At 35.4% G+C, this 25,344-nt stretch overlaps 1 protein-coding gene across 1 annotated transcript; it reads left to right on the top strand.

The window, feature by feature from the left end:
- The first annotated feature begins 363 nt into the window (after positions 1 to 363).
- On the top strand, positions 364 to 23,404 carry LOC128987656 (hexokinase-1-like). Its single transcript, XM_054408615.1, has 11 exons — positions 364 to 382; positions 5,713 to 5,805; positions 7,075 to 7,228; positions 8,331 to 8,549; positions 9,967 to 10,149; positions 11,036 to 11,172; positions 17,597 to 17,709; positions 19,463 to 19,618; positions 20,368 to 20,507; positions 20,875 to 21,008; positions 23,010 to 23,404. The coding sequence occupies exons 2-11, from the start codon at positions 5,716 to 5,718 to the stop codon at positions 23,106 to 23,108; spliced, it is 1,425 nt and encodes a 474-aa protein (XP_054264590.1). The 5' UTR covers positions 364 to 382; positions 5,713 to 5,715; the 3' UTR covers positions 23,109 to 23,404.
- The last annotated feature ends 1,940 nt before the right edge of the window (positions 23,405 to 25,344 follow it).

Genomic DNA, 25,344 nt, shown 5'->3' with positions numbered 1-25,344 from the left:
TAGTGAAGTTATTTTTATGAGAGAACCGCCCTAGCTCTGGTTTTGTTATTTTATGTACTTGTCCATCTAATTTGTGAGAAGAGGCAATAGCCTAACAAACGGGTCGCCGGAAGACTGTCCCCCCGGAAAACTACCCCCCCAAACAGGTTCCTACGTCATATTGACGTCAGAGACCGGGGGGCAGTTTTCCAGTCACGGACACTCAAATTTACTTGTCAAACAGTTCTAATCTAACCTAACCTAACCAACCAAACTTGCTGTAACATTTCGAAATTCTGTTGACTTTTCTATTATCCAATGGAATTACTTGATTTAAAATTAAATAGCATGATTTGTCTAGGGGGGGTATAGTATTCCAGTCGCGGACACGGCTTCCATATTGGTTAGTTGGCAGATTTTGTGACGTCACGTTTCAACTGGGGGGTATTTTTCCAGGGGATAGTATTCCGCATCCCCTAACAAACATTGTTTTTATTAGTTACAGTAGTTATTATTTTAAACGAAGTTTTTAAAGGTTGTTTATTAGGCCTAGTAATTTACAATTATTTAGAAGACTCATATTCCAGTCTCATAACCAAACCTAAATACTTATAAGTTAAGAATCATAAATAAGATTGAGATTCGATCAAATGAATTAGGTAGTTGTTAGGTTAAGCTTTATGCCATAAATTCATTCCAGTTTTAAGTGAATTATTTTTAAATATGACAATATGGGTTTTATTTTACGGAAGTTTAATGGGCTGCACTTTACGCCCTACACTCATTCGAATGAAAATATTGATTATTCGATTGTTTCATTGCATATACCATTTGGTTAGTTAGGTTAGGTTAACCTTACCTAACTAACCAAACGATATATCGAATGAACTATAACTATTAATTAACTGTAATTAATCGATATCGAATAGGTAATCAATATATCGATCGATATTTTCATTCGAATGAGTGTAGGACGTAAAGTAAAGTGCAACCGTTTAGTTTGTATTCTGTCAAGGTAACTGTAATTTAATTAAGTTATATTTATTTGATCTTCCCAAAAATTGTCATGTAACTTATTTCCGTTTATGGTAGGCCTATTAACTTATGTTACAACAAATATTCTTACAAAAATTATTATCCTAGATGTATAATCTCTCTTACTTGTATTAAAACTTATTGTTTTTAAAAGCCTAGGTCGGTAGGTGTACAGTATGGCTCTGGGGAGTGGGAATTTTTGACAGGGATTTTCTCCCTAACCCTTGTATTTCGGACCCTATTGTGTGGGTAAGACATTCCAAACCTCGTATACCTCTTATTTTTAGGGTGATGCCTATAAATATCCACAATTCGTTACCTCATAGTAGCTGGATTACAGGACGACGCCGCCCGTCCCAATCAATATTTTTCAGAATATTTTTATTGTTGTCCTGATCAATGGAACCACCAGACTTTTGGAACCCCCTACAACCCCCTTTTTTACTTATTAGGGGTGTACTGTAGGCTACATGTTATATGGCTCTGGGGAGTTGAGCTGGTATGTTGCAATGATGCTAAGGTAACTTACTGAAATTATGTGTATCCCCTATTTTGGGGGCGAGAAATTCAAAGGAACAATCGCCATCCCGCTAACACCCCCTTTCCTCTAAAAGTTCAGGTTTTCTCCTTAGGAATCGTTAGACAGTCTGGAGCTCAGTGGCCTTCCTCCGACCAATATTTGGTTAGAAATTTGGGCAGTTGTAATCCTATGCAAAATAGTAACGTAATAAACGTCTAATGCATGGTACCCACCGGAACCATATACATGTACACTATCCCCCTAATAAGGAAAAGAGGGGGGTGTTAGGGGGACGATGATGGTTCCATTGAATTTCTTGCCCCAAAATAGGGGGTACACATAATTTAAGTACCCTAACTTCATTGCAACATACCAACTCCCCAGATCTATAACTTATAGCTAAAATGGGGTTTTTGACTCCTAATGGGAAGGGGCAAGATAAGTGGTAAAAAAGTGGGTAAGTTATATTTAGTATTAAAAAAATAAAAGCAACCTATCTAAGACAAAAAATATTTATTTTAATAAGGATGGTATTTACCCCCCTAAAAAGTAAAAAAGGGGGACGTTAGGGGGACGGTGATGATTCCACTGAATTTCTCGCCCCAAATATAGTGGAGACACATGGTGGAAGGAAAATACATAAGTGTGCTATTCCCGTCATATGCTGACGTCACTCAGATTGCAAACACCATATTTTACCATTTAAGAAAAATTATAAAAACAATAACAATCAAATCAAAACAAATTTATATACTTATATGGCAATACATCAGCTGATTTTTTGTTTGCAATCTGGATGACGTCAGCAAGTGACGGAAATGGAAATACACACCTATGTATTTTCCTTCCACCAGGGGGGGAGATACATAATTTTAGTACTCTAGCATTATTGCAACATATACCAACATACCAACATTACACCATTACACCCCTAATCAAAATCAGAATATTTTTATTGCTGTCCTTCAGCATTTTACAATTATGCAATGGACAAAGTCAAAGTTGGAACATTATACTTTATAATTTCAATGAAATGGCGACCATACAAAGAAGGTATTTTAAACCAAGTATGAATGGAGATGAGTGGCGCGATCTTGTAGTCTTGTTAGTGACTAAGGGCGACATATCCCTTAGACATAGCTGTTAATTAATAGCCCCTACAGCTAATGGCAACTAATAGGGACCTACAGTTTATACGAATTGGTCTAATTATCAGGATAGTACTGCGGATGACTGTGGAGTGCTCACTCGTGCAGACGTTAATCCACACCAAGAGTATCGCATCCACAGTGCATGCCTATAAATATCCACAATTCGTTACCTCCTAGTAGCTGGATTACAGGACGGCGCCACCCGTCCCAATATTTTTCAGAATATTTGTATTGTTGTCCTTCAGCATTACAATTATACAATATACAAATACAACGTTTAAATCCTAACAGTTTTAAAATCATAATACCCCCGTCGCAGCAAACCTGCAGACTAAGCGAATTTCCATTTGACTCTCACTTAAATCTATTTAAATATCATTAAGTTTAAGGAGTACCTAGGTTTGCTGCTACAGGGGGGCTTAATGAAGAGTGATTTCTGTAAAACATTAATAGCTTAAAATAAAGTAAAGAAATTTTCCAGGTTTGATCAACATATATCCAGAAATAAGCAAAATACAACAGTTTACTATTTTTTGTAAGAATGACATAGGTATTTACAATTCTTTTTGATTTTATACATAACAGATAACCGCACAAAACAATTCTACATACTAAATTATTTGTTTTTTAAGCTCTTTAAAATGGTTTGAAAAGAAATTGGAAAATTTGGAATTTTGAGGAAAAAATGAAAAAACCCAATTTTTACCTCATAAATCCCCTGTTTACATGGTCCGATCATGCTGGCTCGTGAACTATATATATACATATATAAATACCTCTGCCGCAGCAAACCTGCAGACTAAGCGGATTTCAACTTGTCTGATTACATTTTTACTCAAATATTTCCATAAATAAGACATATTTATTCCCTATTTAAATAACATTAGATTTAACGAGTGCTTAGGTTTGCTGCTACGGGGAGGTCAAAAGTGTTTTTGACTATACGTTAATAGTATAAGATGAAATAAATAAATTTGCCAAATTTTATTAATATATATCCATACAACTACAATATCCAATTAACTTTTAATATATATCCAACTACAACAATTTTCATTTTCTCCATAAGAATAACATGGGAATTTTAAATTACACTATTTTTGAATTTTTTTCCGTCACAGTTAGGCATACAACAATGCTTCAATATGCTAAATTATTTCCTTTTTTAAGTTCTACAAAACGGTTTAAAAAGAAATTGCAATTTTTTTTGTTTTTAGGGTCAAAAGTGGGAAAACCCCATTTTTACCCCATAAAACCCCCCATAAATCGTTTCCCATGGTCCGATTATGCTGGATCGCAAACTCGTTAGAATAAACGTAGGCTTACACGTTTGTACCAAATTTCATCAAAATCCGATGATTTTTGCTTGAGTTATCGCGCTAACGGACACACACACCATACATGGGGTTCCATTTTTCTCGTCCCAATAATAGGGCACACATAATTTCAGTCCCCCAGCATCATTACAACATACCAACTCCCGAGAGCTGTATACATGTATACTACCCCCCCCCCCCCCCAACAAGTCAAAAAAGGGGGGGTGTTAGCGGGATTGTTCGATTGAATTTCTCGTCCCAAAAATAGGAGGTATACGAGGTTTCGAATGTCTTACTTAAATAACTTCTTTATTTGCATCGTGCGTTTTTTTTAAATACATGAAATTGTTTTTCCAACCAAAGTTTAGCAAATTTTATGCTCTACAACTTTGTAATGCATAATGGTACACAAAATATACTTAGTTTACAACATATACACAAAAAACTTAAAAAATACCAAAAATGTCTAAGTTTTTGGCCCCTCCAAAAGTTAGCACAAAGTACTAGAGGTCGGAAACTGTAAAAATATATTTACACTTATACTGGGTCACACTTTTATTTACATAATTACACTTATAGTTACATTCGCCTATTGGGGTCTGATGATGATTGGAGTGTCCAATCAAAATCGATCATCACTTACCATCTTTTAGTCTAATGAGTAAATAATATATATATGAGGTTACATTACCTTAATCGCCAAGTGATCCATGTAGTCCAAAATCTAGGATTACGTACGTTTCGACGTCAATGCGTCATTGTCAAATCTACAAAAACTTGTTTAAACCATAAGGGTCACGTCATAGTTTTTACGACACACACAAACAAATAATATTGACAAAATACATTTAAGTAGGCCTACTAACTAATTTATGGTAAACGGTCGTCACAACATAGTACAGATCTGATCGCATGCCGAGACTCGACTGCTTATGTTATATGCTTTGCAGTCGAGTCTCGGCATGCGATCAGATCTGTACTATGTTGTGACGACCGTTTACCATAAATTAGTTAGTAGGCCTACTTAAATGTATTTTGTCAATATTATTTGTTTGTGTGTGTCGTAAAAACTATGACGTGACCCTTATGGTTTAAACAAGTTTTTGTAGATTTGACAATGACGCATTGACGTCGAAACGTACGTAATCCTAGATTTTGGACTACATGGATCACTTGGCGATTAAGGTAATGTAACCTCATATATATATTATATCTCAGTGATTCAGAAAAACAACATACAACATGAAGTAATGAGTAAACATTATAAGTGCAAATATATTATTACAAGTGTTAATCAACATATTTTTTGTGCTTTCTAAATGTCTTACATACAAAATAAGGGAAATACAAGGATTAGGGAGAAAATCCCTGTTAAAAATTCCCACTCCCCAGAGCCATATACAGCTACTCCCTAGGTCATTTTTGGAATGAAAATTGTTTTGTTGCTGTGGCCTAACAGCAGTAACTATTAAAGGCCTTGCCTGGATACGTTTTAGATTTTGTTGTGAAGAGTGAAGTGTTCAACCATTGGTAACTTAAATAATAAGTTGTCAAGAGATTTATATTGCTTTGGCTTTATCTCTTGAAAGTGTTAAACCTTCTTTTAACTTATATCATCTAGTGCTATAAAACTGGTACATTTCCCATTAAATTTATTTTCCTGCCAGGTTGAACTTTCTGAGTAAAAAATGCTTTTTGGATGATGTTCTAGAAGATGTCGTACAGTAAAGATACAATGAGTAAATTGAATGAAGCTCTTATACTGCAACCACTCAAGATAAGTGACGGTCATAGGAAAAAACAGGTAACAAATAGGTAATAGTGGTCTGAAATAATACCTATTCATGATCATTTAAGTTAAATTCTGCCATACATAATTTTATACCCAATTAATTATTTGATTGTATAGCATAATACATTATTCCATGTTCATATTGTTTATATGGGCCCTGCCTATTTGAAAGAGCTTGTCTAGAAAATGTAGTGCTCTTTCAAGTATATAGAACCTTTTAAGTATTATTCGAAACCCGGTTTTTATACATCAGGTATATCAATATCTAAATACAGTACTATAGATTTGAGTAATATTATCAATGTAGGCCTACTATAGTTTGAAAAGGTTCGGAAGTCTAATTGTTTCATGGTTGCAGTGTAGTGTTCTTCTAACTTTATTCAAATTGTCTTCCCTCTTTATATGAGCCGGCAGGTGTTGCAAAAAATTTAAACCTGAATAGAGCTTATAGAAGTAATTTCATGTCCTCATAAGTCCAGGAGCGGAATTCAATTGTGTAAACGATGCAGATAATGGAACTAAGATTTGCATATAAGTAAGTTTTCTATCAGGAAAACAACAATGCTGCAAAGCGGACTCTAAAAGGTCATCCTAACAACAGCAGCGGCAGTTTAAAACTACCGTATAAGACATTTTTTTTCCTAGGACGCTGGGCATGAGCCCGGAATTGTTTTTCACATTACTTCAGGCTAGACCTAGGGGTTACGGCATTATCACTTAGATAAAATCCATCGGTGATTTGGCGGGATTTGAACCCGGGTCCCCAGGAACCGGAGTTCCGCGCTCTAACCACTAGATCAGCTCGCTCCCCACCGTATAAGGAATAGCAACTTAGCAATTTCAACAAGTTCAAGTTTGTAACTTTTAACTGCCATGTTGATTTGATGTGATTTGATGTTGATGTTTTTTTGTTGAGAAAAAACCTGTTGAAGTGGGGTTTGTCTAACTGCGTTTTTGCAATTGAGACCTATAATATAATTAAAAACTCCCAACCTATGATCTCATTTAAGATTTCCATCTGGCTCCTTAGACCATCCCCAGTGGCAGTATGATTGAAAAATTTTAATTTCCTTAAAAAAGTAGATTTGTATGTATGTTGGTACTTATTTCCTAAGATTAATGACTATCTGCAATGGTTTCGGAAATAGTATCATTCCCATATTGTACATGAGGATAATTACATGTATATGAGGACCCTGTATATTATAATCACTTTACTGTATATGCATCCACTGTAAAAGCATTGAATTTCATTAGTACCGGTACTGTTTATTTTTTTAGATTGAAGACAAGCTCATAGGCTTGTACATTGATGGACCAACAGTCAGCAGAATACGTGATATATTCATGCAGGAGTTGAGGTCCGGTCTAAAGGGTGAAACGTCGGCAATGCTGATGCTAAACACTTTCATCTCTCAACTTCCTGATGACTCAGGTTAGGAAAATATTCTTATAAACTCCCTTCTCTCTTAAAGTTTTTATAAGTTATATCTTAAATATTTACTGGTTAAAATTGAATCATTATTGAAAGGAAACAAAGGTTTCTATAAATAAATTGCAGTAGAACTCCAACTATTCAAATTGATTTCAAAAATAACTTTTAATACTCCTGAACTCCTGTGGTCGTCTAGGTGTAGAAATCATCTTCTCGCATGAGAACAGAAAAATTATTATAATAAATGGCTTATATTACCTGTCCGTTAGTGATCCTACTGTCTTCTATGGCGACTGGTTTCAAGATTAAAATCTCATCATCAGGCTTTTTCATCCGTCGTCATAGAGGACAGTAGGGTCACTGAGGGACAGGTAATATAAACCATTTATTTCAATAAGTGATTCTGGAATGAAACATTATTATTGTCTTCCATGGTTGTGTCAAAATCTTTAGTATCTCTTCCAGTCTTGTAGACATCATCATCAAGCGATGGCGGAAAAATATTGAAAATCTTCCACAGACAAGTAGACATCATCTTCATGCAGGATCAAGGCAAAATCATCATTGTCTCCCGCGATCACAGAAAATCTTCATTGCCTTCCTCCGCGTGAAAATGTCATCATTGTCCTTCGTAAACGCAGTGAAGGTGTGAATTTTTGAACCACAAAATGTTTGCAGACAGAAAAAGTTGACGGTATCCCAAATGTTGGTAAAACCCCACCATACAAATTCACATAATTGTTCTACTGTAAATTGATAAAATTAAAATATTAAACAGTACTTTTCAGCAAATTGGTAATATTTTCTTTGAAAGATATTACAGTTTGTTGTCAATCTCAAGCACTATGATATTATTTGGAGTTCATCAGTTTAGTCACGTAAACACCATGCCGGGGAATAGATATTGTTGAAAATGGCTTTGTACTAATAAACATTTGTTGAGATCATCCTGCCCTGTAATTTAGTGTGGCCGTACTGTGAGCGTTCGCCTGGTATTGGTATATTATGAATTATCAGAAATTATAATTTCAATAACATCTTCAATGAACCAACAAGAAACTTGATCTTCAACACAAACAACTAATATAATTGTTCGTTGTAGAAGAGGGGCAGTTTCTTGCACTTGACTTGGGAGGCACAAACTTCAGAGTTCTTCATGTGATGTTGGAGAAAGGGCAAATTGTTGATGAACAGTCGGAAAGCTACCATATAGAAAACGAGCTCCGAGTGGGCCGTGGAACTGACCTGTTCGACTTCATTGCAAAATGCATTTCTTCATTTCTACAGAAATACCAGCTTACCAACAAAAAACTACCTTTAGGTATTATAACGTTCTTTACAAGTTATTAGGATTATTTGTAAAAAAAGTTAATTGGTATATTGCATCATCTTAGTAATGGAAATAAGTGTGTCTAGAAAATAAGTTATACTTTTCCTACAATGTGGGAATAACTCCCATCACCGCCAACAATTATATAATAAGGTAAGAGTCAACCCCATCAGCTGATCCAAAGGCAAGCAGACAGCTCTAGTCGGACCGATACTAGCGCTCCGGCCGGAAAAGACCAACCGCCGGCAAGCAGGTTTGTCTTGGATTGGCATGGGAAGGAGAAGGACGTCTTAATCTTTGGTCTACAGTTGGTAAAGTACCCATAATGTCTAACTAGTTAATTAATCTTTTGGGGGATAAAGGGGTTAAGGGGTCTCTATCCTTTCTAAATTAGCCAACTTCAACCAACAATAAATTAAGTGATGTAACGAAATAAAACTTTACAATTATCGATATCTAACTTAGGGCAAGTTGTTGCAGGCATCAAATAATGGCAAGGGTTAATTAGAATATGAAAATGTAGTTAATCTGTTAGTTCAAGACCCATCAAAGCTGGTTTACGCTGAGCAGGGTTATCGTGAGAGCTATTGGGAAATGGAATCATTACGTATTTCATTAAAATGTGGATCTGGGTGGATTAATTCCAGTCTGGACCCCACAACAAATTACTCAATCACACAATTGACACAACTCATTGTATGTCTATTTGCTCAACCCAGTGTAAATTGCATATGCCCAATAGTCATTGTGTATTGCAAAATTAACATTGGCCTTTAACAAGATGCATACTATAATTTTTAAAACTACAAATTTTATTTTGCCTGATTATCAGTTTGGCAATTGTAGGGTACCATCTGAATATTGATAAACCACATATTTTGTTTTTACTCACAATCATGATTTTTTTTCAAAACTAAAATCTCCAATTATTAGTCTGTGTGGTTTTTAACATCATTTATGTTACTATTGTTCTGTAATGACCAACACACACTATTGTTCTATGAAAATATGTAAATTATGAAAGAAGTTGATGGTAGCCTTACTCAATGTGTTGTTGCATGACATAGTTTTGGTAAATAAAAAAAAAAATAAAAACAATCTAACAACAAATTTTTAAATTCTGATTGGCCTGACGAATAGGACACTACAAACTTAGTTTTTAGGATCCAACTCTCTCACAAAACTAAAATTGTAACTACTAGAGTTTTGGCCTTTTTGCAGATATCCATCATCAGTGCAAGTAACTGGCATTACTACTCCGACGACATGCTCATATAGTGGTTATTTAGAGCATTTAGTTATAAGTTTAATTTAGTGATGGGGTCGGATCCTGAAGATAAGTTTGTAGTGTCACTGGGGTTGGAGACAGTGGAAGCCTTAGTCTATATGTGACTATCCTTGTTTGAAGGTTTCACCTTCTCATTTCCCATGAAGCAGACGAGTCTATCGTCAGCCCAGCTGCTGATGTGGACATTATCATTCAGTGCCTCTGGTGTGGAGGGAGAGGACGTAGTGAAGCTTCTGACAGAGGCTCTTGAGAGGAACAACCTGAGCAATGTCTCAGTGGTGGCCATCATTAACGACTCTACTGGTGAGCTTTACCTCTTGCGACTACTGTAGAGTGATTACAGTTGTTATTACAGAACATCTACTCTTATGTAATGTGCCTTTGCAGTGGTCATGTTTGGTTGGTTTATTTTCTAGACACAAATGCAATGAGTAATCTTACAAATCCCTTAATTATAATTTATACTCCCCCAGGTTTTATGTCCTTGCTACTATAGTCAGGGAATCCATACTTAAAAATCTATGGAGCTTACCACTTATTTTATTTTAGGTATTCTAGTGTCATTGTCACTTTTATACATTTTTATGAGAATGGTCCAACTGGTTTTGTTATTTTTCAAGACCGATCAAATTATATAATAACAATAATTGATAACCTAATGACCAACGACTTTTGGGTCCAGAATCTATCTTGCTTGGGATCGAAACGGCAACCTTCAGATTTGATGGTGGGACTATATCCACTCAGCCTCCCTGAGAATCAATGATTTGTTATGAGACATTTTTCTGTTGTTAGTTCAATATGAACTTGTTAACATCATTTTATGGATGTCATCCAGTGGTTTAGTTGGGTGGGGACATGTGCAAACTGTGTTTCCTTTCTGCTTTTACCAATAATCCTAGATGTAAGTCAGTTTTCAGACAATGGTAAGTGTTTTCACCCTGGAAAATTTACAACCAAACACCAATGCGATGTCATCTAAAATGGTCATGAAAGCAGAAATGGATATGTACCGAAATTATTGTAAAGGAACTAACTTATGAAAAACTTTCAAATTTCATAGTAAAAACTATAATATGTGATATAGGCCTAATGGCATTATATAGGTACTATCAATGAAATATTCTTTTAATGCTTATTAGCGTGATTATTGATAGCTTAAAGTTATCATAGGTTTATTTTGTTATAGGAACTTTGTTACACGGAGTGCTCAAAGATCGAAATACAAACCTTGGTGTGATCCTCGGAACTGGTACAAACGGTTGTTACTGGGAAAACACTGACAATGTGCCTCATTGGGGCTACAAAGAGCGAGGAATTAAACAGGTGATAAATTAACAACAACGGCTTACTTGTAAAATTGAAGGAATACAATTTATTATTTTTATCATCACTAGCTGAACCCGGCAAACGTTGTCTTGCCTTTGACTATTTATAATTTAAGTACCGTAACGTTTAATTGTCTTATTGTATATGAAGTGCTTATAACTAAATTAAAATACGTACGACAACTAATGAAACACATACAGGGTGAGTTTTAATTGTCCCCCCCCCCAACTTTTTTCTACATTTTTTCAAATATCAATCCCAGACCACTTCCAAACATTGTTGGGTAGTAAGTACTTCATTTTGACAAGGTGGTCATTTCCGGCCGCCATCTTGGATCCGCCATATTGGATGCAAATTTTTTTTTTCAAATGTAAAGGTGAGGTTGTGACCCATTATTTCGAACTAGATTTTTACCCTGATTACAATGCCGCAAACTGTTTTTAAAAATCTTGATTCATTCTAAAGTTATGAGGGCTTTTTAAAACTTTATTTTTAGCCCATTTTAACATTGTGCATTTACAAACTAAGACCATAATCTCAAAATAGTGCTAGATAAAGATAAGTATCCACTACCAGTAATTGTCGACCTATTTTCACTTGGTTATGACTGATGTATTTTTTTCGGCCGCCATCTTGGATCCGCCATTTTGAAATGTGATAAATTATTTTAAATATGAAGGGGGTGTTGTGACCCATCATTTCTAACTACTTTTTTAAGCTGAACTTAATTCCATGATCCATTTTTCATTTTCATTTTTTGATTTTTAAATATTGACATTTTTTACAAAAAAATTGCAATATTTCATAAATAAAACTTGATAACAAAAAATGGATTGCGGCATTGAGTTAAGCTTAAAAAAGTTTTTCGAAATGATGGGTCACAACACCCCCTTCATATTTAAAATAATTTATCATATTTCAAAATGGCGGATCCAAGATGGCGGCCGAAAAAAATACATCAGTCATAACCAAATGAAAATAGGTCAACAATTACTGGTAGTGTATACTTATCTTTATCTAGCACTATTTTGAGGTTATGGTCTTAGATTTTAAATGCACAATGTTAAAATGTGCTAAAAATAAAGTTGTAAAAAGCCCTCATAACTTTAGAATGAATCAAGATTTTTAAAAACAGTTTGCGGCATTGTAATCAGGGTAAAAATCTAGTTCGAAATAATGGGTCGCAACCCCACCTTTACATTTGAAAAAAAAATTTGGCATCCAATATGGCGGATCCAAGATGGCGGCCGGAAATGACCACCTTGTCAAAATGAAGTACTTACTACCCAACAATGTTTGGAAGTGGTCTGGGATCGATATTTGAAAAAATGTAGAAAAAAGTTGGGGGGGGGGGGACAATTAAAACTCACCCTGTATAGTACAAAGGATAACCGATTCTTTATTATTGCTCTTATATTAATGCTAGTGGGTAGACAATATTTTTGGTCTTTCTATTCGGCTCAATCACGTCCTGGTTGAAGTTCGCTCGCTACGCTCACTCACCTTTAGGTTGGAGCTCGTTCGCTGCGCTCACTTGCCCTCAGGTTAGCTCGTTCGCTACGCTCACTTGCCTTCAGGTTAGCTCGTTCACTACGCTAACTCGCCTCCAGGTTGAAGTTCGTTCGCTATGCTCACTCACCTTTTGGTTGCAAATTAGTTGTTGTCATAAATGTAAAAGAAATAATAGTGCTGCACCCTGTTGGTAATCCTTGTAACTTTAATGCTATTGAACATCATAGAACAGAACCAACTTGTTTAATTGAAACAGCTGTTAAGATTCATTAATTCCATTTAAATATGAGTACTCATAAAGGTTAACATGGGAAACTCCAGAGCCACTGGAGCGGAGCCGATTGGACGGATCACGAAATTGATGGTGTATAAACCTATTCCATGAAATTCTACACGTATGTACCAAGTTTCGTGGCAATCGGTTCAGCGGTGTCTGAGTTTATCACTGCCAAACATCTATATATATAAAAGGCAAAGCCCTCACTGACTGACTCACTCACTCACTCACTCATCACTAATTCTCCCACTTCCCATTTACCTAGGAGGCTGAAATTTGGTACACTGATTCTTTAGGCATTAAATAGGAAAACTAAGTTGTTTTTATTTTGATCGGACTCTCGGGCTCCGCCCCAGTGGCTCTGGAGTTTCCTATGTTAACCTTATGAGTACTCATATTTAAATGGAATTAATGAATCTTAACAGCTGTTTCAATTAATACAAGTTGGTTTTGTTCTATGATGTGCAATAGCATTAAAGTTACAAGGATTACCAACAGGGTGCAGCACTATTATTTTTTTTTATGTATGACAACAGCTAATTTGCAACCAAAAGGTGAGTGAGCGTAGCGAACGAACTTCAACCTGGAGGCGAGTTAGCGTAGCGAACGAGCTAACCTGAAGGCAAGTGAGCGCAGCGAACGAGCTTCAACCTAAAGGTGAGTGAGCGTAGCGAACGAACTTCAACCAGAAAGTGATTGAGCCATGCGAACGAGCTCACTTATGAAGTAAAACGGGGCAAAGCCCACGGGTACAGCTAGTATATATATATATATACAAACATCCTCTTTTATACTTATAGATTACTACCATATTATTTTAAAAGTTAAATGAAGTAAAATTTAAACTATAGGTGTGCCAGGCTTAGATTTACAACCAACCCAAACTCGAGGTAAATTGTGATCATTTCCGGTGGTCTAGGAGACATCATCACCGTCTTTCACATCACTGCAAAATCCTGAATATCTTCCTTAGTCACGGAAACATCATAATCATCTCTCAAGGTCACAGAAATGTCTTCTGCGATCACCGCAAAAAATTTAATATCTCCCGCAGTCATGTGATCATCTCCCGGGGTCGTAAAGAAATCATCACCACCTTCCGCGATCATGGCAAAACTCTGATTATCTTCTGCGGCGTTGTATACATCATTACCATCTCCCAGGATTGCAACGAGTTCTGGTCATCCACCACAGTTTTTTTAACATCATCGCCTCCCGCAGTTACGGAAACATCATGTCCTAATTTGCAATGGCGGCAAAGAGTGGTAATTTTTCTATTGTACGCCCTTCACAGACAGGTGTCGGTATAGACTTTTGATGATCGATTCTCGATACTGATACCAATGTCCAAGTATCCGTGGTATTGAGAATGGACATATCCATATCCTACTTATCCTACTAATTTTATAAATGTGAAAGTATGGATGTTTGTGTATAACCTTTGAGTATCAAACTCTGAAGTGCCATAATGTAAAAACTACTGGACCGATTGAGCTGACATTTTGCGGAGAGGTACTTGATAGTCTTGAGAAACACATAGGCATATTAAAGTCGTGAAATCCTATAGGGCTATGCCCCACGGGAGTTCAAAGTTTCCATGTTATTCTTATGAGTATTCATATTTAAAAGGAATTAAAGAAATTTGCCAGCTGTTTCAACTAAATTAGGTGGTTCTATTGTTATTAAATAACTTCTTGATCAGCATCAAGAAGCAGCATTGTGTTATTAAATTACATGAAAGCACAAAAAATATGTCAAATAACACTTATAATAATATATTTACACTTATACTGTTTACTCAAAAGACAGTAAATACATATAAAAGATGGTAAGTGGTGATCGATTTCGATTGGACAACCATCAATTCATTCGCCTATTGGGCCTGATGATGATTGGAGTGCCCAATCAAAATCGATCACCACTTACCATCTTTTATATGTATTTACCGTCTTGTGAGTAAACAGTATAAGTGTAAATAAATATATTATTATTAGTGTTATTTAACATATTTTTTTTGCTTTCAGATATGTTATTTAATACCATTAAAAAGTTACAAGGTTTACCAACAGGGTAGCACTATCAATTTTTTTTGCATATATGACAACAGCTAATATAAACTAAGCAGCAACAAAAAGCTGTGATACACAATGAGAACTTTCAAAGTTTGATTGTTTACAGTTATGTTTATGTTTTTAATTTAATAAATAACGAGGTGTTAGCCCGTCCTACGTACGGGAGTAGTCAGTTAAAACGGTGTAGGCCTATAATTCAGAACAGCTAGTTTACACGTATAAAGAAAAATTTTATTGCAGCCTACAGTAGAAAGAGTAATTATCAATTGAGAAGTGTATAGGCCTAGTCAATGATATCACCTTCCATAGCATACCTGCCTCTTCCATAATTATTATCACCACAATACAATTACTCATACTATACACAATTTCCAGTAGGTCTGAATTGAAACTCCCTAAAATAAAACGAAAACATCCAATACAATTCACAGTACACATAATTATAACGTTGGTGTCCTGACATCATTAAACAAATCGTCAACACACATCCTTTATGTCAATTTCACCGCATCAATTGCTAAATAAATAAGTGTAAACAAAGAAAAGTAAACACAACAACATATTAGTTTGTTTTGTAAACAGCTGAGTCAAAAATAATATTCATTTTAACAAAAGAACTGGTCACATGTTGAAAGAATTTAAAAAGTAAAAAAGCTAGTAAAGCTAGTGACGTAATTAATTGTCTATGTTTATTATCCATTCCGTTATCAGTTCCAATACCCTTGATAATTAAACCACCCTCATTGAATCAATGTACATCGTAATTCCCCATATTCATTTATTTAAACTATAAAATATTCCGCACCTCCAAACGTAACCACAACTAAACACACGCCAAACAAATTTTTTAGATTTCATAAAAGGATGGTTAGTCTAATTGCAGTATCCTAGGTCAATGATGACGTTGTGTTCAATCTATGTCATTCATCTGTATATCTTTGGATAACACCTGTCTGAGGTTGTGGTGGTAATTTAAAATCGTATTCCTGAGGATTCTTGATTTCCATCTTTATGACATCAATATTTCCGGGCCTAATCCAAACAAAGTTCAAGCATTCAAAAACATTGATTGTAAACAAAAAGCTGCCAAGATGAATTAAAAAATGTAAAAATTGGGATTTTCCTACCCTTTCCAAAAAAGTTGAGCAGTAAAATAATTTGCATATCTTTTTTATTTAACTCGTGTACAGAGCCTCGACTTGTACACATCAATGGTGTTACTTATCTCGGTGGTCTACTAATCTTACTTATTTCCTATAATCAATGACAAAATCAGAGCAAATAACCTCATAGTTCTATAGGGTATTTTTATAACTAACCAGCTGTTAGTTAAAACCAATTATATTGCTCTAAAACAAATCGAAGATTACAAAGATTGCTTTAAAAAATAATTTGAACATCCTAGTATTTTACTATGTATATTAAATTAATCTGTCATCCTCTTACAGAAGAATTGAACGTATCAATGATTAGCATTACACATAGTATAAATAAGTCAACCCTAAGTATGTCTTTACATTTTTATCCAAATGCTGAATTTGTGACACAAAAGCTGAATGATTACAGCTGTTATGTTAAACAAATTATTTTATGCCAAAAGCTAGTTTAGAATCTTAGCGTCGGCTGCTAGACTTTTTAAAAATCAAAACTTAATTTCTAAAAAACTGGGACCCTAAACTAAAATTATGGCTTCGACATTCCCTAGTTTTCAAAATTATCTTTCTTTCAACACAAAAATCATGAAAATCCGTCGAGTGGTTGATTCAGAATCGTGAAATAATAAAACACTGTTTCGTTTTAATATTATAGATTTGTGAAATAGTACAAATGTTTGATATTTTTTTCCCTGTTGTGTAGTGGTAGAACATATTCTGGCTATAGTATATGTATTATACTATAGCATGCCGTAAATTTATTGAACCAAATTTTCTCCTCCCACATAGCAAACGCAGAGCACAAGTATAACTGCAATAAGCATTTTATACTTATACACCAACCCCGTACGAAGGACGGGTACTCTGCTAGTTTATTTTGTAAAGGAGCACTGACAGATTATCAATTCACCCAACATAAAAAATCTTTAAAATCATACCGGTGGTCAAGAAACTTTTGGTTTTATTTGCAAATTATTCAACTAGACTGTCTCTGAGCATTATTAAATTTTAATAGTTATTATTTTTATTCTCTATTTGTCTGTAATAGAGAATATGTTTTACAATATACTTTGAACTCCATTTTTCTTTAAAATATAAATTCTGCCTCTCTGTCTTTAAAAATCAGTTGTAATTTCTCTATATATGTTGAACAACTTCTTAATTTTACAGGAAAAATTTGTTTTTTTGTTCTTTTAAAAAGTTTTTTTAGGTTGGCTGTGCCTGAGTTATTCTTTGTCCTTATAAAATACATTAAAACATTTATTGGCCTTAAGGTGATCAATACACACCAATTGTGTTAACCTGCCCACATCAGAGGCCATCTCGCCTACCATTATACCTTAAACCTCAGCCACCTTTATGCTCCCCTAAGCACCACTGATGGACCTTCCTTGTGCTGATTCTAGGTAGCTGTCAACACAGAGTGGGGCTGCATTGCTGACACAGGACTGTTAGACTTTGTCAAAACCCCTTATGACGAACAAGTAGACCAAAATTCTGTTGTCAAAAATATTTGTGTGTAAGTATCTTTTCTCAAGTCAAATAAATACATTTTTTCGTCATACTGCAGCAAAAACAGCCGTTTTTAATGCATGTGTTGCGGGTCTACAGTAGCATTTTTACTCTCTAGGGAGTAAGAATTGTTTTTATCCCCTAGGGAGTAAAAATCAGCTGTTGTCAACTTGGTTGTAAATTTCGATTGTAAACAATTGCATGTGTCGAAAGTATGTATCGATTGCTTAATCGATTGTAGCTTATTGTTGCCTTATTGTACATAGTTCGACAATCGATAGTATGATGTTAATGTTCACTAACACAATCGTATTAGACGAAACGGTTGAATCAATGAAAACTTTTTTAGTTTTGTATCATAGTTTGTTTAAATAATACGGTAATATGACTAAAATATAGTTCATCACATGGGCAAAAAGTGTCTTTTCAACCCTCGCTCAATTTCCAACCTCGGTTTTGCCTCGATCAGAAAACTTGAGCTCAGGTTGAGCTTTAGTGATGAAATTTATTGTTAACCCTCCGAGTGTCCATAGTTTAGGCCTTAATGTCCACCTATTTTTGGCCCCTTTGCAAGGTTTTATTAAAACGGATCTGAGAAGCTTAAAACAATGTTAATTCTAATGTTCTATATACCATTTTGTTTGGAAAATCATGGGCTTCAATATTATATATAAAACATAAGGAACATTTTTTCAAAAAAAAAATTTTTAGGTAAAAAAAAATATAATTTCGAAAATTTTCAAAAAAAAAATAAGTTCGCGCTCAATGAAATTGTATAAATTATAGGCCTATAAATATTTGAAAATAGCCACTTTGTTCTAAATTTAATGAGGATTACAAATATATAATCATATAGCGAGGTAAGTTATCAAATAAATAAGTTATGAGCGAAAAACGTATTTCAGTACATAGCGTTTAGCTAAGAATGCATAGCCTAACCATAGCTAGGAATCTGGCTGATAATTTACATCAATATCACTACCTACTTCTTCAGGATCATCAACCAGCACTTCAAAACCACTTAAATCTTCTTATAATGCACCACGTATATCACTACTTTTGATTTTTAACACTAAAACAATGATAAACGTAATAAAACACATCAGTCATCGGTCCGGGGGAACCTAGCTGTTTACAAATACACGCACGTCAGCTGTCTGCTACAATATTTTCGGAACTAAAATGACTAGCGCTTAGAGACAGACCTCTTGAGAAAGCTTAGAATATTACGGAAAGAACGATACCTAACTCGATCCAGTTCAATCCGATTCAGTCAGTCATAGAGCCTTCGCCGTAAACGATGTTTGTGCGTCTTAAAAGCGACGCGTGACCCTACACAAAGTGTGTTGTGCGTCGTTTTTATGACGCGTGACACTCGGAGGGTTAATGATAGTTTTAGTTAATAATGAATTTTCAAATGAGTTGTTTTATTAGTAGCTACTTTCTAGGTACGATAGCCCGCCATATTAGAATGGTTGAAGTTGAAAACAGTTTAGCACATTTCCCAGCACATGAACCCCCACGTGTTTTGTACGCCACATGTCCACAGCAAGCGCTTATGTTTGTTTTAAATACAAACATAAGTTCAACCTAAGATTATTAAAGTGATATAAAACAAAACCTTTTACCAAATGTTCCACCAAATTGCTTGATTCCATAGACACAAGCATGAAGAAAATGTTGAAGTTTTTCTTAATCTAAATAACTGTGTACTTATGTTCATTTCATTATTAAATGGACCGTATGTTACTTGATTTTAGGTTTGAGAAATTCACTGGAGGTGGATTCTTGGGGGAGTTAGTGAGATATGCTTTGGTGGATTTAGCAAACTCTGGCTTGATATTTGAAGGAACAATTACCTCAAAATTGTTGAATGAAGACTCATTCCCTTCATCCTTTATAACTGAAGTTGAAAAGTAAGTTTTTTTCTTGTTGGTAAAGTCTCTAAAATATCAGCATCTATTTACTATATGTTTGTTTACTAGTTTTTCCATTAGTTACTAAACCGTTTGTAAAAAAAATGTGTGTTCCTAAGTTTTTTTATCAAAATAATGAAAAAGCTCTCTGAAGTAACAATTACCTCTTAAACAATGAAAATAGACAAGGTCTTAATCCATCCTTTTATCAGTAAAATGTGTCACGTAATAGAAGGCTTGTACCTTAAATTTTCTACTCGTGTCGTTAACACTATCCATGCGAGTTGCGTACACTACTTTACCTACAACAGTGATTTAATTACTAAAAATCACTACTCATAACTTCTAAGAGAGGTTATGTTTTTGTTTATAACCTCTCATTGCCAGTGACAGTGATGCAACAAAACATCGTACCAAACACTAATTTCATCACTCAACAATTGAATTGGCCTGAACAGCTGATTAGTTGAAGTTCGAATCATTACAAATTTACTTCTTCTCTCTCAATCCTTGAACCTTATTGGTCCGTTTCCCGTGTTATTATGAGTAAAACTATGCCGCTATAAAAGTAAACAATGCTGTTATGGGAAAATTTTCAATTCTAAGAACTGAACTGAAACGGCTACTTTAAAAAACAGTCGTGGGTATAAGATTTTTATAATCTAGATTACTCATAAACTAATCAAATTTCCTATGGAAGGATGAGCTGTTGGCATGAGACACACTAATTACGTGTTTTCTTTGTGCAGAGATTCAATGGAAAAAGTAACAACAAGAACAGAAGAAATACTGAAGAACTATGACCAAAGTTATTCACAAGATGATGTTGCAGTTTTGAAATATCTCTGTGAAATGGTTTCAAAAAGAGCTGCACTTCTGATTTCGATCTGTAAGAAGCCTAAGTTTTAGTGATTTAATAAAAAGAGGTGCAGTTTCATAGAGAACCTGTAATATATTATCGGATGAATAACAATAAATATCTACATTTATACAATTCAATATATCATTAGAAAATATTGGTTTTTTTTTCAGATGTAAACTTTGAATTGATCTTTAATTTTGTACGTTTCCTTCAACTTTTATTTTAATTTTAAATTTCTAAGAAAACAATAAGGATATCCCAGGTTATCTAAGGAACTGTGGCCATTTTTAGTGAGTGTTTTAGAGCATGCAAGAAACTCCAAATTGTGAACAATCTAAGTAGGAAGTACCGGTACAGTGGAGCTTAATATTTTACATGATTGGTTATGTTGTAGGTTGTGCAGAGGTTTTGAAATACATGAATAAGCCCAAGAACACTGTAGCTGTGGATGGAAGCTTTTACAAATATCATCCTCGCATCAGGCTGTGGATGAATGACTTTGTGTCTATAATGGCACCTGACCACAAGGTTTGTAATGGCTCTGATTGTTTACTGATGGAAGCTTTCACAAATATCATCCTCGCATCAGGCTGTGGATGAATGACTTTGTGTCTATAATGGCACCTGACCACAAGGTTTGTAATGGCTCTGATTGTTTACTGATGGAAGCTTTCACAAATATCATCCTCGCATCAGGCTGTGGATGAATGACTTTGTGTCTATAATGGCACCTGACCACAAGGTTTGTAATGGCTCTGATTGTTTACTGATGGAAGCTTTCACAAATATCATCCTCGCATCAGGCTGTGGTAGAATGACTTTGTGTCTATAATGGCACCTGACCACAAGGTTTGTAATGGCTCTGATTGTTTACTGATGGAAGCTTTCACAAATATCATCCTCGCATCAGGCTGTGGATGAATGACTTTGTGTCTATAATGGCACCTGACCACAAGGTTTGTAATGGCTCTGATTGTTTACTGATGGAAGCTTTCACAAATATCATCCTCGCATCAGGCTGTGGATGAATGACTTTGTGTCTATAATGGCACCTGACCACAAGGTTTGTAATGGCTCTGATTGTTTACTGATGGAAGCTTTCACAAATATCATCCTCGCATCAGGCTGTGGATGAATGACTTTGTGTCTATAATGGCACCTGACCACAAGGTTTGTAATGGCTCTGATTGTTTACTGATGGAAGCTTTCACAAATATCTCCCTCACATCAGGCTGTGGATGAATGACTTTGTGTCTATAATGGCACCTGACCACAAGGTTTGTAATGGCTCTGATTGTTTACTGATGGAAGCTTTCACAAATATCTCCCTCGCATCAGGCTGTGGATGAATGACTTTGTGTCTATAAGGGCACCTGACCACAAGGTTTGTAATGGCTCTGATTGTTTACTGATGGAAGCTTTCACAAATATCATCCTCGCATCAGGCCGTGGATGAATGACTTTGTGTCTATAATGGCACCTGACCACAAGGTTTGTAATGGCTCTGATTGTTTACTGATGGAAGCTTTCACAAATATCATCCTCGCATCAGGCTGTGGATGAATGACTTTGTGTCTATAAGGGCACCTGACCACAAGGTTTGTAATGGCTCTGATTGTTTACTGATGGAAGCTTTCACAAATATCATCCTCGCATCAGGCTGTGGATGAATGACTTTGTGTCTATAATGGCACCTGACCACAAGGTTTGTAATGGCTCTGATTGTTTACTGATGGAAGCTTTCACAAATATCATCCTCGCATCAGGCTGTGGATGAATGACTTTGTGTCTATAATGGCACCTGACCACAAGGTTTGTAATGGCTCTGATTGTTTACTGATGGAAGCTTTCACAAATATCATCCTCGCATCAGGCTGTGGATGAATGACTTTGTGTCTATAAGGGCACCTGACCACAAGGTTTGTAATGGCTCTGATTGTTTACTGACCTTCAAAAAATTTCCAATATTTAATCACTGTGGTAAATTCAACTCTCAAAATGTTGACTGAGTTTCCAAATCGGCCTTAGTTGTTTAACTGCTCCAGATTTATTAGATCTATTTAAACTTAGCTTTCAAATAAGTGATTTTTTGCAATACTTTTTATCTTATTTGTGTAAAGTAAACCAAATTTTTACATTTTTAATCCATGCCCCTGAATTTTTTTAATAGTTTCGATTCCCCAATTAATTCATCTATACCTAACTGCTTGATGATCGAAGTAAGAGGAGAAAACAATTAAAACAATTAAAAGGCATATTAAGTTCCAATATATTCAGCTTTCAATAGTTTCTTTTTTAACTAAATCTTTCTAAAAATTTACTTAGTATCGATTGTCAGTGGTTGTCTTTGAAAAAACTACTACCGGTATACATTTTTTTATTATATTTTGTGTGTTTTTATGCCAGTGACAATTTTATGTTTTTAAAGGGAACAGTCATGTCACTTTTCTAAGAAAGTGTAAAGTATATTCAATATAAAACACTATAAATGGTCTTTGTATTTTGAAAATTCCAAATTCCATGTTTCAGTGCAACTTCATAGAAGCAGATGATGGCAGTGGCAAGGGGGCCGCAATAGCAGCAGCAGTTGCCTTGAAACTTCAACAACACAGCAGTGAAACTGCATGAAGAAAAATACCGGTACCTACAAAACCTGCCGTACAGCCCGTGCCTTATCATTCCAATATGAGTATTTAGAACTAGTGTTTATATTGTTTCTATTATTATTATTCTATATTTTTAACCATACTTAACCGTTAAAGATCAAGTAAAATATATTGTTAATGATGACTTAACATGTTGGTTTGTTACCAGGTCTCGGACAATATTGATTACATCTATTTGTTTAGTAGACGCAATGTTTTTCTTCTTGTTCATTAAATGGATGAGAGGCAAGCAATAAATGGAGCAATTTCAATGTCCTATACTGTCCTACCAACTGAAATAAATTATATTAAGTCTAGTGTGATCAGCATCCATCCAAACAGAAGAACCTCTTCCTCTTTTGGGGCTGTAGCAGGAAATCCTGCAAAATAGCACATAAACTGAGGTGGTTCCAGGAGGATTGAATACGGAGGACCACATTTCCTTGTTTATTGGTTGATATGTTTAAGTGGGCCCACATTGTGATGTTCTTTAGAAGTACCTTTCCAAGTCTTCCCTAATTTCTTACTCGTAATCCATCCAATTCTCCAGTAAAAGGTGTAAAATAGCAATTATTAAGTCACTATTATTGTGCTGCAAAGTTTGAGATTCCGTTCCCAAACCCAAACCATCCCCCATTCTAATTTCCAATCTTTATCCACCCCATATTCTTTAGGCTTATTACAAGATAGTTTTGTCACAATGCAATTTTATTACTAACATGAGAGTATAACAAACCTATACAACAGTGTTGTATTAACACGTTGACTGCGCGTGCCGACTTTAGTCGGCGTCGCCAGCGCTCCCAGGTGGCGCGCGCCGACTAAAGGCGGCACCAGACCAACAGAAATATATTGAGTCAGTGTGAGCTTAGCCTCAGACGGAGACGTTATAATCGTTGCCAGCCTGCCAGCTTAGAATGCGAGCTTTACTTTGGTGTAGGTTGGTACTAAAATTTCCCGAAAAATCCTGTCTGGCAATGCTTTTGTCCCGGTTTCGGGGATTTTTTCTCTTCAACCCACATTACAAAGACACTGGATACGGATCCGTGCAGTGCTGCTACCTTTGGGTGTTTCAGTGAACTACATCCACTCTCGGGGTAACGCAGCACAGTCACCACTGCTCTTTTGTGATTCGTCAGACTGAAATATTTGAATGCCAATTGCGTTCGCTGATTCGGTTGCGCGCCGGGGCTTCGCCCGCCACTGGGGAGCGCCTGTAAAGTCGGCGCGCGCAGTCAACGTGTTAAGAGGATGAGTCTTATGGTAAGATTTCAGTCATCATCTTAGTCAAATTTAAATGCGAATTTAGCTTAAAATGTATTTTTTTAATGAGAGTATCAGTACCAAACTATAAAGCACTGCAAGGCCCCAGTAACTTCATACCTTCTGATGAAGTAATTTTTCATATTAGTTGCCTTTTAAAATAGAATAGTTTTACTTTTATCTAGTATGGGGAAAACTGGTACAAGTGCCCAATCTGTGTATATTGTTTAAAATCCTCAAGACCAATGTCAACATTTTCTACTACAAAACCAATAAATGTTAATGTTTGAGCAATTTTTTTATTTCTTATTGCTTAATAGCATACATTAAGTATTGTTTCTGATCAAATAAGATTTGAAAAAAAGGATGAACGTTAACCGATCTATTCCAGCTACTTAAGCCTGTTAAAAATCTATTCATATTTATTTAAAGTACAAAATAAATATTGTTGCTAGTTAAGTTGCTGATGCAGGAACTAACAAACTGAAGGATTATTTATGAGGTTGGCTATGGGCTTTTATAACAGAGTGAGACCAAGTCATTAAACTACAATGAATTAAAGGGTGAGGTTCATAACTCCAAGTTTTCATAACTCCAAGTACTTTTAAATACAACATTTCATAACTCCAAGTAAAATTATGTCCAAGTAAATTAAAACCAAAATATCATAAGACCAAGTTTCATAACTCCAAGCGTTCATAACTCCAAGATTCATAAGTCCAAGTTAAAATAAAACCAAGTAAATTAAAATACAAAATTTCATAACTCCAAACGTACAGATTTGCAAGGACCACAAGTCCAAGTTTCATAACTCCAAGGGTTCATAACACCAAGTTTCATAACTCCAAGTGACAATGGGTACAGTCCGTGCAGGAAGCGATAACGTACGCACACACACGCACCCATTACACACACACATGCTGGAAGAGAGTTTCCGATGTTGGCGGGATTATTCG

The sequence above is a fragment of the Macrosteles quadrilineatus genome, unplaced genomic scaffold (assembly GCF_028750875.1).
Source record: "Macrosteles quadrilineatus isolate MER2022 unplaced genomic scaffold, UCM_ALF_1.0 Scaffold_2__2_contigs__length_208266976, whole genome shotgun sequence".
Taxonomy (NCBI): domain Eukaryota; kingdom Metazoa; phylum Arthropoda; class Insecta; order Hemiptera; family Cicadellidae; genus Macrosteles; species Macrosteles quadrilineatus.
This window is presented reverse-complemented; position numbering and strand designations above follow the sequence as displayed.

Excerpts from the sequence above, each read along its gene's own strand:
- LOC128987656 (XM_054408615.1), top strand. The coding sequence starts at position 5,716 with ATGTCGTACAGTAAAGATACAATGAGTAAATTGAATGAAGCTCTTATA. Across the intron at positions 19,619-20,367 it reads TTTATAACTGAAGTTGAAAA|AGATTCAATGGAAAAAGTAA; the intron begins GTAAGTTTTTTT and ends TTCTTTGTGCAG. Across the intron at positions 21,009-23,009 it reads TAATGGCACCTGACCACAAG|TGCAACTTCATAGAAGCAGA; the intron begins GTTTGTAATGGC and ends TCCATGTTTCAG.